This window comes from Petaurus breviceps, unplaced genomic scaffold, assembly GCF_028583685.1.
Source record: "Petaurus breviceps papuanus isolate PSGF00001 unplaced genomic scaffold, PetGlider_PUasm1.0 91041, whole genome shotgun sequence".
NCBI classification, from domain to species: domain Eukaryota; kingdom Metazoa; phylum Chordata; class Mammalia; order Diprotodontia; family Petauridae; genus Petaurus; species Petaurus breviceps.
Genome location: NW_027187400.1, coordinates 9,320,550 through 9,335,536, shown reverse-complemented (window position 1 = coordinate 9,335,536; position 14,987 = coordinate 9,320,550). Strand labels below are relative to the sequence as shown.

Below are 14,987 nucleotides of genomic sequence, written 5' to 3'. Positions count from 1 at the left end.
CCCCCCCCCCCCCCCGCTTTGAAAAACCCAGATGTTGACTGGGTATGGATGTAATGGCTGGACAGTTTGGAAATCTGTCTACTTGATCTGTTTCTGTCTTGATAATTATGCCTGTATACTTTGAAGTTCGGGGTGCTGACCTTTTTCCCCTGAACAAGGTAAACGATATATGTCTGACTGATTAAAGTAAGCTTGTTAACCCATTTTGAGTTGCTTTCCTTTAACAAAGCAGATCCAAGAACCTGTGGTGGCGGCAAACCCTGAGGACGCTTGAGGTGCTTGCTGCTACAGTGCCCTCCCCAAGTGAGCTTGTGTTGGATGGCAAAATATTTCGGAGACATCCTGTTTTCCAGAGCTAAGGCCCAATAAGCAGGATGTGCCCTGAGTTTGTTATGACAATAATTCTTTGTGCCCTGGAATGATCTCACCCTCTGGCAAAGTATATTGCTTGGACCAGCACCAGGCCTTCACTAAGGAATTTAGCTTCCCTGATTTCCCAGGACCATCCATCGCATGCTAACAATCCCTATTTCTTTTTTGCTTTTTGGAGGGGGGAAGGCAGGGCAATTGGGATTAAGTGACTTGCCCAAGGCCACACGGCTAGTGTTAAATGTCTGAGACTGGATTTGAACTCGGGTTCTCCTGTCTCCAGGGCCCCTTCTCTATTCACTTTGCCATCTAGCTGCCCCACAATCCCTATTTCTTGTCACTGACAGGTACTGCACTCCTGTTACCACCATAGAACTCTGGTTCTGTGCCCCAGAGAGGTAGGACCCCCAAGGGTCTGTGGGAACAGTAATTCAACACCTAAAAATGATTACATCATAATGAAGCCCACTGGTGACATTCATCTTAGGAGGGGGCTTCCATACGCACATCACTCTCCTCACTACTCAGAAACTAGACTTCTGTCTTGTGTCTGGACTCTCCTACCTCTAGCCTGCTGTTTGTTTGGCTCCAGCCACTCACAGACTGGACGCTAGTTCCAGTCCAGAACATGGAATTCTGACTATACTTAGACAGGTACATATTCTCTCCTCCAGAAGGTAAACTCTTCGAGGTCTGGAGCAGTGCCACTGTTGCTGCTGGGTCCCTAGTGTTTAGCAGCACAGCGTAGGAGCTTGACAGATGACAAACAGCTTGGTGGAGTGGCTAGAGAACTGGACACACTAGCTGTGTTACCTTGGACAAGTCAATTAACCCTTTGCCTCAGTTTCATTTGCAAAATAAAGGGTTTGGATTTAGCACCTCTAACCTCCCTACCAGGCTGGGATCAATGATCCAGTAAACTACTAATCAGCTGACACTACCTGTATGACCTCAGGCAAGCTGCCTCCCTAGGCCTCAGTTTCTCCATCTGTAGAAGTGTACTGGACACCTCTGGAATTATTTCCAGCTCCACATCGCGGATCCTCATCATGAACTTTTCTCTAAGAGTGGATTTATCATCCCTTTATAAAACACCCCTGGTCTGAAAGGCTGAGGCCATTTCCTAGGTGGGCCCTAGTTCGGGCAGCCCTTAGTTCAACACCTCTTCATGCTGTCTGTGGTTCTTGATCTGCTTCAAGAACTTTCCCCCATCCCTCAACCGTATGTCCAAGCTGAGAACCAGAGCAAGCTCTATTCCCCTCGATCCCCATGGCACTCACGTGGGATTCTGGAGGCTCACTGGCTTTCCACCTTTTATTTACGTTGGCTAGAAATTTACATTTTAAAATCATTTCCAGATAGAGAATGGCATCGGAGGGTTTCCAATACCAGTCCTGCAACCAGCAGGATAGTAGTACCAGGCAGCAGCCCTTGGGGAAATCCTAAGGATTTAATCTTCAGCAGAGCCAAAGCCCTTTCCATCCCCAGATAACAAACAGATGGCGACTGGGGTTGTCATCGATCAAAGCCTTGGGTGGAGAGGCTGAGCTCTTAGGAGGGGGGGCCAGGATGAAATGCAGGAGCAGGACAGAATGAGGAATGGGCTCCAAGGCCTTCTCCTAGCACCCTCCAGGATGTCCTTCTTCTCAGGATCAAAGATGATGGGAAATGTACTAGGGAAACATCCAGATTCATAAGCCTCTTCATGGGGAGCTTTGGGGCTTCTTCCTCTGACCCAATTCATTCAGCTTACTTAACGGAAGCTTTCCCAGCCATGTGTACTGAGCTGAAGTTGATTTCCTAAAGAGGTCAGTTCCCAATTCCTTTCCTTTGGCACCCCCCCAGCCCTGGCACTATCATTTCTGGGCTATTGTTAGTATGTCCCTTAATGTGGCAAAGGGACAGCACTATCTGTTCTGAAGGTCCATGGCTGCTGCTGGGGTCTGGCTAGCCCAGCCAGTTGGGAAAGGCAGGGCAGAAGTGGTGAAGTCACAGCTTGGAGTTTAAAGTGGCCAGGGCCACTTTGGAATTACTTTTTTTATTCAAGGCCTTGCAGATAAATTTTCCAGCTTCCAGCAACTTCGGAAGGCTCACCCCCTTGAAGAAATGAGTCATAAAATGGAGGGTCAGTTTGTCAGTAACTAGTGTGGGGTGGAGGGAGAGGGAGCAAAACCTGACAGACAGAAACACACAGCTGGTAAATTCAGATTGTACTAAAAATACAGGGAAAATGGTCTACCTTTATGTGGGAAAATATGGGTTAGCAGCAGTTACATGGCTGTGAGACCTTATGGGATCAGGTAGAGAGGAAGGAAAAAAAATCAGCCAGATTAGAAGCCTTTTAGCCCTCCCCCATCATCCCATGAGACTGAGAACCTTGTCTGGTCTGAACCCATTTGTTCCATGAGACAGAGATAGAAGGGGCATTATAGGAATTGTTAGGCCAGTGTAATGGAAACTGTACCAGTCTAGGGAGAAGTCAAAAAGTCTGGCTTCTAATACGCTTGTGGTTTTTAGCAAATGCAGGGCCTCAATTCCTCCTTCTGCAAAGTGGGGAAGACTAGATAATCTCTAAGGCCTCTCTCAGTTCTAAGGGCCCTCCCAGCTCTGATATCCTGTGTTTGAAGGGCCCTCCCAGCTCTGACATCCTGTGTTCTAAGGGTCCTCCCAGCTCTGACATCCTGTGTTCTAAGGGCCCTCCCAGCTCTGACATTCCATGTTCTAAGGGCTCCCCCTAGCTCTGACATTCTGTATTCTAAGGGTCCTTTAGGCTCTGACATTATAGGCTTTAAGGTCCTTCCCAGCTCTGATATTTTAGGTTCAAAGGAGCCTCTCAGCTCTGGTATTCCATGTTCTGGGGTCCCTCTGAGCTCTTACATTATGCCTTCTAACATTCTGTGGTCCTTGTTTTCAAATATTTGAAGGGTAATCATATGAGAAAAGGATTTCCCTTATTCTACTTGGTCCCAGTGGCCAGAAAATGGGAAATTGTGAGAGGTGGATTTTAACTAAATGTATGAAAAAAATCTGTGAAAAATTAAAGCTGTCTCATGAAAAGAATCTGGTACTGGATAAGAAATAGAGAAGCTGATCAGTGAAATAGATTAGGTACACAATAAACAGAAGTAAATAACCACAGTAACTTAGTGTTTTTTGTACCTAAAGATTCAAGCTTTTGGGAAATTGCTGGGAAAACTAGACATCAGTCTGGCAGAAACTAACCACAGAATAATATCTCACGTAGTATACCAAGATAAGGTCAAAATGGGTACATGATTTAGACATAATGGATGATATCACAAGCAAATTAGGGGAGCATGGGAAAAATTATCTGTTAGATTTACGGATAAGAGTTCATGACCAAACAAGAGACAGAGAGGACACAGAAGGTAAAACTGATTAATTTTGATTACATTAAATTGAAAAGGTTTTGTATAAACAAAACCAATGAAGCCAAAAGCAGAAGGAAATTAGGAAAAAAATGTTTATAGCACATTTCTCTGGTAAATTATTTCTCTAATATAAAGGGAACTGAGCCTAAAGTATAAAAGAGCCATTCCCTAATTAATAAATGGTCAAAGGATATGCACAGCCAGTTTTCAGAAGAAAAAAAAAAGCTAGCAATAATCATACAAGAATGCTCTAAGTTACTACTAGAGAAATGCAAATTAAAACAACTCTGAGGTACCACATCACACCTATGAGACTGGCTAACATGCAAGACAAGGAAAGTGACAAATGCTGAAGGGGATGAGAAAGGTAGGTACAGTAATGCATTGCTGGTGGAGCTGTGAACTGCTCCAATCATTTGGGACAACAATTTGGAACTATGCCCCAAAGTCTATAAAATTATGCTTACCTTTTGACCACTACTTGGTCGAATACCACTACTTGGTCTACGCTCCAAGGAAATAAGGGCCGTCTCAGGAAAAAAAAGGGAAAAGGACCCTGATGCACAAAAATATTTATTATCAGCTCTTTTGTGGCAGCAAAAACTGGAAACTGAGGGAATGCCCATTATTGGGGGAATGGCTGAACAAGTTGCAGTATATGATTGTGATGAAATACCACAATGCCATAAGAAATGATTAAAGTGATGGTTTTAGAAAAAACTGGTTAGACTTGTATGAACTGATACAAAGGAAGTGAGCAGAACCAGGAGAAAACTCTAACAGCAATTGTTATAGTAAAAGCAATACTGTAATGATAATCACCTATGAAGTACAGCTGCTTTGATCAATACTATGATGGACCACAATTGCAAAAGAGTGATAAGGAAAAATGCTATCCACCTCAAGAGAGAGAACTGATGGCCTCGGAGTGCAGAATGAAGCACATTTCTTTCCTCCCCCCCCCTTGCCAAGTGGAACGGGCTCTCTTGGGGAGCAGTGGGTTCCCAATACTAGGTCTTCAAGCAGAGACTAAATGACCTCTTCTCAGCCATGCCGTAGTCATTAGACTCTCCCTGCTGACAGCCTGTGCTTTAAGTTCTATTCTGGCTTTCACATTCCACTATGGTCTAAGCTCTCTTCTATTCCCAGTGTTTCATGGTTCCTGACTCTGTTGCCTTCAGGGCATCCCCATAACCATGAGATCTATGTTTGTTGATCTTTTTCCTACTTTATTTTGTGCAGGTAAATACCAGGCTCCTTCAGGAAACCAGTTTGTTCAGGTAGGAGCTGGTGGAAGCCAAAGAAGTGTCTGGTGGCTCTGGCCCTGTGACCACTAGGGGGCACACGATACTCACTGTTTCGATCCCCAGTCCATTCAGCATATACAGAAGGTCTTCTGTTGCCACATTTCCTGATGCACCCTCAGCATATGGGCAGCCCCCAAGCCCAGCCACTGATGAATCCACCACAGTCACTCCCATCTAGAAACAGAAGGATGAAGAGAAATGGCTGCCTTGCACAAGGAGGCCACCTCTGCTTTTGAGGATTCTGGGAATTCACCCTCTGTAAATTCTCCCTTGGTTTGAGGAGATGCTTGCAATTCCACCATTCAGGAGCCATTCCTTGGGCTTAAGGGTCTACCTGTTACCAAGCACAGACCCTTGGGAAAGATAAACATATTAGGCTGTCATCAGGCCTAGATAACTCACTGTAAAGTGGATTAATTTATTGGATTTCTTTCTGGGGAAAGATTTTAACAGGGAAAGAGAAATAAAACCTGAGGATAAGAGACACCTAGGGGATATGTAGGAGAAATCCACAGAGGGAGAAAATGTTTAAGTGGGATTTATAAAAAACAAACTTCAAAGTTTCAGAATGTCAGGACTGAAAGGTACCCTGGAGGCCATCTATTCTGAACTCATTTTACAGATGAGGACAACCTAGGCCCTGAGAGGTGAAGTGACCTTCCCACAATCCTGCAGGTGTAGTTAGTAGAGTAGTATTCAAACCCAAGGCTGACAATTCCAAATCCAGTGCCTTGCAACACTTATTTTACAGGGCTAGGAAACTGAGGCCCACACAGGTAACATGACTTACTCAGGGCCCATAATGAAGAGTGAATGACAAAGTCAGGGAATCTAGGGCCTTCAACCTCATAATTCTGCCTTGGTCAGCCAGTCCTGGTCAGGGTGAGTACATGCCCAAGAGGCCCTTTAAAATGTCCTCTCCTATGCCCAGGGAAGACAGTGAGGAGGAGACAAATCAGGTGACTGACAGGCCACAGCTGGTGATGAAGGAATGAACTCCTATCAGAAAATTTCTGGCAAAAGACAACTGGCTGGAAGAGCTGGTTTCTGGTGTCTCCCCACAGCCAAGACACTCAAAGCTGCTGCCATCTCTTCCCCTTCCTGATGCTGGCACCACAAGAGTTAGGAAAGAAAGGCCAAACATCTGCAGGAAGACAGAAGGTCATGGGACTATCCAGCCTAGAGAAGACGGGAGAGCAAAGGGGAAGAGAGAGCAGATGAGGATGACCCCAAGCTCTGGTCACCCCTCTGACCTCCTCTGCCCTTTCCCCTTCTGAGAACACCTGACTGGGCATGAAATGGACTCTTAATGCTGGTTGCAATGTTTCCCCCTTCTTTTGAGACAAAACTCAGGATGCCACCTGCTCCACGAAGACTTAGAACTTAGCAGACTTAGAAGAAGCCCCAATCTTGGGCGGAGCTCTGCCTCGTCCAGTTCCCAAGAGACACTCCTGTTCAGCTCTAAAAACCCTCTACACTGCCTCAGACTCCTTTTCCAGTCTTACTCACTGGATGGAGCTTCATCCCCAGTCTCCACATCTTTGCCCTGGATGCCCTCAGCCCTTACCTTCACCCAACTGGATCCCCCTCCTATACAATAATGCCACCCCCTTGTGGGTTCACTAAAGAAAATATTAGCTCCTTGTGAACAAGAACTGTTTCATCTGTGGTTCTGTATTCCTGGTGCCTAGCAGGGTCTAGCATAGGGTAAGTGATTAATAAAGACTTGTTGAGTGAGTTATTGTGTATTTGTCTTAGTAGCTAGGGGGCACAGCAGATAAAGGCTGTACCTGGAGTCCAGAAGACCTGAGTTCAAATCAGGGCCCTAACACTTAATGGCTGTGGTAAGTCACTTAACCTGTTTGCCTCAGTTTCCTCATCTATAAAATGGGGGTAAAAATAGAACCTATATCCCAGAGCTGTTGTGAGGATCAAATGAAATAACTGTGGAGAACTTAGCACGATGCCCGACACACAGCAGACGCTATATAAACGTTAGCTAGTATTATTACTACATATGTCAGCCATTCTCATTATTCTCCCCTTCCATTCTAGGCTGAGAGCTGAGCCTGGGTTTAGCATTCAGGTGCTTAACGGGCAGGGGAGAATGAAAGGTGAGGGTTATATTTCAGACACAGTGTTGGCATCTGTCCTCAAGAGGGCAATGAAATGGAACTGATGGAGGTTCCTTTTTGTGGAGATGTTAGTAGAACAGAGCCTCAGTGGAAACCAAGACCAAAGTCCATCCCTCTGGGATCTCTGGGAAAAGAGATCACAGAACTCAGATCTAGAAAGGGCTGTGAGACCATCTAGTCCAACCTGAGGCCAAGGGAGTTTAGGTGACTTGCCCAAGGCAGGAGAGACTGGATTTCAACCCACATCGACTAAATCAAACTCTGCTGCTGCCTTCCCCTCATAACACACATCTGTTCTTTTGAAGATTCACTTCCTTTCCTTTACCTGAAGAGCCATTAAGATGTTGGTGAGGGCTTGTCCGTAGGTATCGTGGCAATGGACAGCCAGGGCACTCACTGGCACCTCCTTCATGACAGCAGATAGCATATCCTTCATGCCAACTATGGTTCCCACACCGATGGTGTCGCCCAGCGCGATCTCAAAGCAGCCCTTTGAGTACAGCTTCTTAGCCACCTGGAGAGTGAAGAGAAGACTGGGCAGGGAATGACCTCCTTGGACTGAGAGTTACAGGTGAAGGAAGAGAAACACTTGGCCCTCTACTGCAATATGGCCATGAACTGGTCAAGGCAAAAAGAGGCAACCCCGCCTAGGGCTGAGGAAAATCACAGCAGACATTTCTTCCAGATCTTGTCTTTGACTCTGTGTCCCCATATCAGGTCACAATAACACCCAAGAGTCATAGGGCCGGAGGGTTCTCAGAGGCCATTTGAACCAAACTCACACCCATGTGCAAACTGCTTCTTAGAGCATCCCTGACAAGTGTCCATCAGTCTTTGCTTCAACACTTCCAGAGACAGAAAACTCATTACCCCTCCAGGCAGCGCACTGGATATTCCTAAGGCTCTCATCATTGGGTTTTCTCAGACCCTCGGTAAAATTTTTCCTGCCCCAAGCCCTTCCCAAGCTCTCTGCTCTGGGGCCAGAGAATAAGCCCAAACTCCCTCTTCCACAGGACAGCAACCACATTACAGGAGACCAGTAATATCTGAATTTTTTCTTCTACAAGGTAAACATTTCCAGTTCTTTTAATGGTTCCTTATGGGATGTGATCTTGTAACCCTTCATCCTTCCAGCACTTAGGACAGTGCCTGGCACAGAGCAGCAACCTGATAATGTCGTACCTGCTGGTCTGATGTCACTTCGTGACAAACTCTTAGACCTATATATTGCCTCTCTTGCAACCCCAGTTTCCATTTCTCCCCTATCTTTCCCTAGAGCTATGTCCACAGGACATGATGGATAAATATTTGCTAACAACCAGTCCAGTAAGTTTTTCCCTTGAAGGAATTCATGGAACCCACATCTAGGCACAGAAAAGATCTCTCCAATAAGAGTTCAGGTGAGCCCTGCACATGGGAAGGGCCAAAGTCCACTGGTGAACAAGGGTTAATTCTCAGATGGACCACCTGAAGGGTGACCAGAAAATAAGGGGTTATATAACCAGAAGAGGAAAAATGACTTCATGGGGACACAGAGTGCCTCCAAATATTGGGAAGAAAAGGGTTCGTTGAACTTGGCTCTCCTTGGCCCAGAGGGTAGAACTAGGGGAACAGTTGGAAGGTTCAGAGAAGCAGAATGTCACAGAAGGAACTTCCCAATTCCTGACCATGTCCTAGAGTGGAATGGGCTGCCTCTGGAGGCTGTAAGGTCCCATGTGGGAAAGTCCTTCAGCAGAGGCTGGATGACCACGTGTCAGAGATTGCTGTGGAGAAGGCTCAGTGCTCCTGGCCTCTGCCCTGTTTTCTCACCCACAAAGCAGCCAAACCTTCACAAAACTCCTGTTCCAACAGAGACACACCTCAGCTACTTTGGCTGGGGAGATTTTCCCTTCATACGGGCATCCAAGCACACAGGACACGTACCTGCCAGGAAAACATGCCCTTGTCAGGGGAGCCCCAAGTGGTGAAACAGGACCCTGTGATGGTCATGCCAGCCTCACTCCACCCCCACAGGTATGGAGCCTGAGCCAGGATGGCTGATGATTCTGTCTACACAGATCTGCAGATCACAACCCTTTCTATGCCTTGGGAGACAAGCTGCTGGGGCCAAAAGTCATCCTCCAGTGATAATGCACCTCCTACGCTGCCCGAGGCTGCATTCCAGGCAAGGGTCAAGGGCTCAGAGAGCTTTTGCTCAGTGAGCACTGGAGACACAGGGCCTCCTCTAAGCCATGGGGAGCCATCGGAGAAGGATGTCAGTGGAATGTCTCAGACTCACCAAGAAATCAGAACTAAGGCTTTATCCATTTTTCTGCTTTCATTTTCTCACTGCATCTCTGAAAGTCATGGGATCATGAACTCCATTTCAGAGATGGGGAAACTGAGGCCCAGAGAGCTCATGAAGGCTCCAAGGGCACAAGTGTAGAACTGGAAGGACCTAAGAGGCCATCTAGTCAAACCTCCTCACACTGAAGAGCAGAAAACTGAAGCCCAGTGAGGGGGACAGCCTTGTCAAAGTCACTCTCTGAATCGCAATCCAGGCAGCACAGCTGGCGGCAGAGCCAGGACGAGTGACCAATGCAGCATGCTGTCCTGGAAAGCTCAGCTCAGGCCTGCCCTGACAAACCAAGGGATGGCCCATCACACTGCAGGGAGCCCCCGAGGGGTAGGAAACACAGGGCTGCTGGCTCACCCTCGGACAGGAATGTCGGCAGCTTTGGCTGCACTCAAGACTTTCTCAAACCGCTCTAAGCTCTCATCGATGGAGCAGTTGATGTTCTTCTTGGTGAAGAGGTCTGAGGCAGCTGCAAAGATGGACACTTCCTTGGCCCCTGAAGCAACCTAGCAACAAGCAAGATGATGAGGTCAAGCAGTACATCTGTAACAACCACGCTGACCTTGGAGCTGTGGTCCTGGGTTCAAATCCCAACTCTGCCTCTTCCTGCCTCTGGAACCTTGGGTACCTTGCTTCTCCGAGGGCCTCCGTTTCTTCCTTTCTAAAATGAGGGGGTTCAATTAGTCGGCCCCTGAGGTCCCTTCCAGCTCCATATCTGTGATGCTGAGGGGTCACAGGGGACCACCATAATATGACCTGAAGTCCCTCTTCTCTCCCAGGGCCCTAAGTCCAACTGATGGAGGAACTGTTTATTCAGACACAGGACCTAAGTCTTTACTGCCTTTTTTTTCTAGGAATTAATGGACTCTGGCAGCAACCTTGGATGAGTCTGCATCCCTGCTGTACTCCCAGAAGCAGCGATAATCCTAACAACAGCACTTCCTCTGGGTCTGGCACCAAGCTAAATGCTCCACAATTTGACCCTTGGAGTGGAAGCTCGATCTTATTCCAGCCTTGTTACTCCAGAATTGAACACATGATAAGTACTCAACACATGCCTGAGGCACTGGACTCACACAAAATGGAAACAATAACTCCAGGCTTGCTTGTACTAGCGAAAAGGTCAACAGGCTTGAAGATTTAGAGTTGGAAGGGCCTTGGAACCAATTTCTTCATATTACAGATGATAAAACTGCAGCTCAAAGGGGCCTCATGTGACTTGCCTATGGTTGCAAAGGCAGAATCAGGATTTGAATCCAGGTCTTCTGGCTCCCAAGCCCAGCCCTCTTTCCATTAGAGAAAACAAACAAAATCGCCCTTCCCAGGTGAGAGACCCTCCCAGAGGTGAGAAAGGACTAAGCCTCAGAGACCAGCAGGGGTCACTGTGAGGCAAGGTCTTTTACCGCTTTCTGGAAGCCTGTGAGATTGGGGGTCAGGACTGGGTAGCGAATGCCAGGAAACTTCTTGATGCCTGTCAGGACTTCAGCGTGATCTGCCATCTGGGGAGGCAGAAGCATCTCAGGGTTAGAAAGAACCAGGGGCCTTCAGGATTCAGTAACAGAAAATCACCCAGGATTCTAGAAGCAGAGGGCTGGAGCTAAAAGGGACCATTTAGGCCATTTAGTACCATCCACTATTTAGATGAGGAAACTGAGGCACAGGGCAGGATGCAGGCTTGAGTGCTGAGCCCTCAGCAGTGGGGCAGAAGGCACAGCTCCTACAGAACAGCAGTGAGGGTGGTAAGAAATGAGGTGTACAAAGAGGTGCCTTATCTACAACTAAAATGGAAGGCAGAGAATCACAGGCCCCATTTTACATGAGGGAAAACTCAGGCCACAAGAAGCTGTGAATTCTCCAGGGTCATAAGCTCACAGCTTTGTATGAGAAGGGACTCCAAGGTTATTTGGTCAAACCTCTTAACATGGAGGAAACTGAGGCCCATGGAGGTGAAATGACTTGGCCCAGGTCACTCCCAATGAGTGAGTAGAGCCAGCCATAGACTCCTAGATTTTTCTTCTATTCACACTTCTCAGAGTGAAGTGAGGAAGGCCTGCACCGTAGACGATGTGATGTGACTCTAGCCTCCCTAAACTCTAGGGCTCAGTTCCTGCCCCCTCCTGTACCCCGACAGTGGTCAGCACCTTCTCCCTTCTCTATTGATCAAGCATTCACTTCTATCTTGTACATCCCCCCCCCCTCGGAAGTAGGGACCGTCTTCTTTTGTCACTGTACTCCAATGCCCAGTTGTGGGGTCTGACACACAGCAGGGGCTTAATAAATGCTCCATCAGACTGGATCAGGAGACCATGATGGATGAGAGTACGGTGTGTCCAAAGGAGCCTAGAAATACCCACTTGTAAAGATTCCAATTCCCAGCACAACAAGTGAAGCTTTCTATCCTCAGAAGCCCCACCCTGCAGGTTGCTCTCACCTGGGGCACCCACTTGGGGGACACGAAGCTGGTGGCCTCAATGACGGGGAGTCCTGCCTCAGACAACATGTCTATCAGCCTGATTTTCAACTGTGTAGGTACTATATGCTGCAGAGGGGAGAGAGGCAGAGAGAGCACAAGAATGAAGGCACGCCCTGAAGCCTCGGGCCCTGGGGCTCCACTTCTGCCCAGCAAACCCAGCCTCTGGACTGCCATTTGGATCCCTAGGCAGGGTGCCCCTTAGGCTCAGTCAATATTTATGTTGGGAGTCAGAGACTGACCAAGTGTCAGGGATCCAGACTGGTGCCCCACCCTCCTCCCCAGCCATCAGCCCTGAACTTCCGCCTCACGGGCCACATCCAGCTGGTCCTCAGGTGCTGTCCACGCTTCCCTCTCTGTGAGCTGCAGGCCCTCATCACCTTGGCCTCTAGCACTGTAACAGCCTCCTAGCGGTGGCTTCTGGGGCCTAATTTCTCCCTTCTCTCTTGTTCTAGACGGAGAGTGCCAAGTCAATCTTCCATCGGGCCATTCCTCCAACCTTGCAAGGGCTCCCATGATTTTAGATCTCAGAGAGGACAGAATCATAGGACAAGGCCTCTCCAGGTTATCAACCCTGGCTGCCTCATTTCACAGCCAAGGACAGTGAGGCGCGGGGGAGTGTTGTCGCATCTCTGAGCGCCCGAGGTGGGATCTGGACCCAGGGCCCCCTGGCTCCCTGCCCAGCACTCCGTTCACTGACCGCCACAAGCTCCAGGCCAGCAGGTTTTCCACATTTACCTTTTCATTCTGCAGACCATCTCGAGGCCCGACCTCCACGATTTTAACCTTCTTCGGGAGTGCAGACAGGCTGGAGGCGCTGATCTTGAACACAGGAAGGAAGAGAACGGGTGGCTGACACATTTCACTGGGGGAAGGGCTACTGACTGAATACCATTCAGTAACACTAACAGCGCAGGGAGCACTCTCCGTGTTAATCATCTGGCCAGGGAGGGCGGGAGGGAGAGCGCTGCAGGCGCGGGGCTGTTTGCAAACTGCCCTCCCCACGAGCTGCTAGAGGGCAGGGGCCGCCTTTCGCCTTTCTTTGTGCCTGCACACAGTAGGCGCTGCATAAATGCTTACCGACCGGAAGAATAGTTCTTAGAAGCCATCCGGTCCGAAGCTTTTTTTTGAGAGCACAGAAAAGGAGGCCCGGCGCCTGGCAGGCCCGGGTGGAAAAGGAGTCCAGTGCGAATTCTGCCGATTCCTAAGTCAGGTCTGCCCCTCCCCCTTCAACTCCTCCCCCAAATTCTGTCAAGGTCAGGGTCAGGGTCGCGGGCGTCACGAGAGACTGAATGGGGTGGAGAAAAGAAGAGGAGCCTGGGTGCGGGGCAGTAGTGGGGCGGTGTCTGGGGGGAACTTACAGCCCGCAAGGAAGACGCCCCCACCATCCTTATCCGACACAAGGACCTCCAGACCCGCAACATCCTAGAAAGCTCGAACTACGCAGGCGCCGTATGCGCGCTGGGTCACATGGTACGGTGGCGCGCTGGGCGGGGGCGGGGCCTGGGAGCGAGCGCCCGCACGGGGGCGCTGCACTCTGCCCCACGTCCTTGTGCGCTGGCTCCCCCTCGTGGCCCTTTGGGGCATGGCAGCCCAGCCGAGCATTACAGGACAGCAGGCTTCTTCCGTGCTCCGATCCCACCAGCCAAAACACGCCCCCTTCCCCCTCCCCGTCCCCGCCCCCCGCCCCGGACTTGTTTGTTCACCACTCTCCTCCCTCTGCCCTTTATCCCCAATTCTATTCAAGACAACAAGCTTTTCTTAGTACTGGTCTTGGCCGGGCACCTCCCTGGGTTGTGGAAGGACGGAAACAGAAAAGGCAACACCGGGACCTGCCCTGGGGCTTCCGCTCTGCCCGTTCCGAGATCCCCCGCTGTGCCCGGTGCCTCCCAGGCTGCCTGCCCAGAAGTGAAGCCGTGCTGGCCGGAGGTCACCCTGGCACGGACCGCTACTTCTCTGAAAGAAGCCCCGGGGCTCGTCCGAGCTGTGCATCGTTTTGGGTGCGTGTATGCACACGCGCACACATATGCATACACGCGGGCATGCATGCATATACACATGCATGTGTGTATACACACGCACATATATACTACACGGTTAAAATTGTGTTGAAGTGGACATCCGAGAAATAACAAGACAGCAGGGCCCATTACAATTGATAGGAGTGTTTATTAACCAGCTGGTGACTGCCTCCCCAGTAGGGAACACAGCCCCAAGCCTTCCGCAAAATGCATTTTTATAGAAGTAGGTGTTGCTAATCAACAAAATGTGATTCAAAGGGGGTGGGGTGGTGGTGGTGGTGGTGGTGGTGCCATTTCTAGTAAAGTCTTGGGTACCTAACAAGAACAGACTTGTATCTGGGGTATGTTTCTAGCAACACATATGAAAAATTCCCTCACTATTATGGCCTATCAGGTGGTTTCCAGGGACCCTGGTAGGGGCCCCTTCTGGCAGGTTTAGGGGGCTTTGGTGTATAATTTCTGGTGGGCACTTCAGTGTAGCCTTGGAATGCCCAGTTTTCCTCATTCAAAATTCCATTATTTCAAAATGTTGAATCTTACACATTGAGTGCAAGAAGGGATCATCAGTTTGGCCATTTTTCTCAAGAGGGACAATGCTTGAATTTAGATTAACGTTAAATGAAGAAAAACTTGTTTTTGGTAAATGGAGAATACATAATGAATATACACACATACATATACGCATATATCTATGTCTATGTGTCAGGGACCAGCTCTGGGAGACTCCATTTAAGAAAATCCAGGCCAGAGTTTTGCTCTTGGTCTGTCCTTCCTTTGGGGGCTCAGTCTTCTCAGAATTGTTGGCTCACCATCTGATTCCTTCCTTGATTAAGATATAGATCTTTTTTTTCCTGCCTTTTTTTAGAGGACAATTGGGGTTAAGTGATTTGCCCAAGGTCACACAGCTAAGGGTGTGTGTGTGTGTGTGTGTGTGTGTGTGTGTGTGTGTGTGTGTGTG

At 48.7% G+C, this 14,987-nt stretch overlaps 1 protein-coding gene across 3 annotated transcripts; it reads right to left on the bottom strand.

The window, feature by feature from the left end:
• Nucleotides 1–1,669: 1,669 nt before the first annotated feature.
• Nucleotides 1,670–13,488, bottom strand: HMGCL (3-hydroxy-3-methylglutaryl-CoA lyase). 3 transcript variants are annotated; one of them, XM_069079243.1, is made up of 10 exons: nt 13,370–13,488; nt 12,747–12,830; nt 11,970–12,077; nt 10,942–11,037; nt 9,896–10,044; nt 9,030–9,126; nt 7,529–7,717; nt 5,117–5,242; nt 4,229–4,317; nt 1,670–2,466 (listed from the first exon to the last, which is right to left on the bottom strand). In XM_069079243.1, the coding sequence occupies exons 1-10, from the start codon at nt 13,430–13,432 to the stop codon at nt 2,460–2,462; spliced, it is 1,008 nt and encodes a 335-aa protein (XP_068935344.1). In that variant the 5' UTR covers nt 13,433–13,488; the 3' UTR covers nt 1,670–2,459. The 3 variants fall into 3 exon arrangements, with proteins under 3 accessions (XP_068935344.1, XP_068935343.1, XP_068935346.1); XM_069079242.1 differs by lacking the exon at nt 4,229–4,317; XM_069079245.1 differs by lacking the exon at nt 4,229–4,317 and having other exon boundaries at nt 9,063–9,126.
• Nucleotides 13,489–14,987: the final 1,499 nt, after the last annotated feature.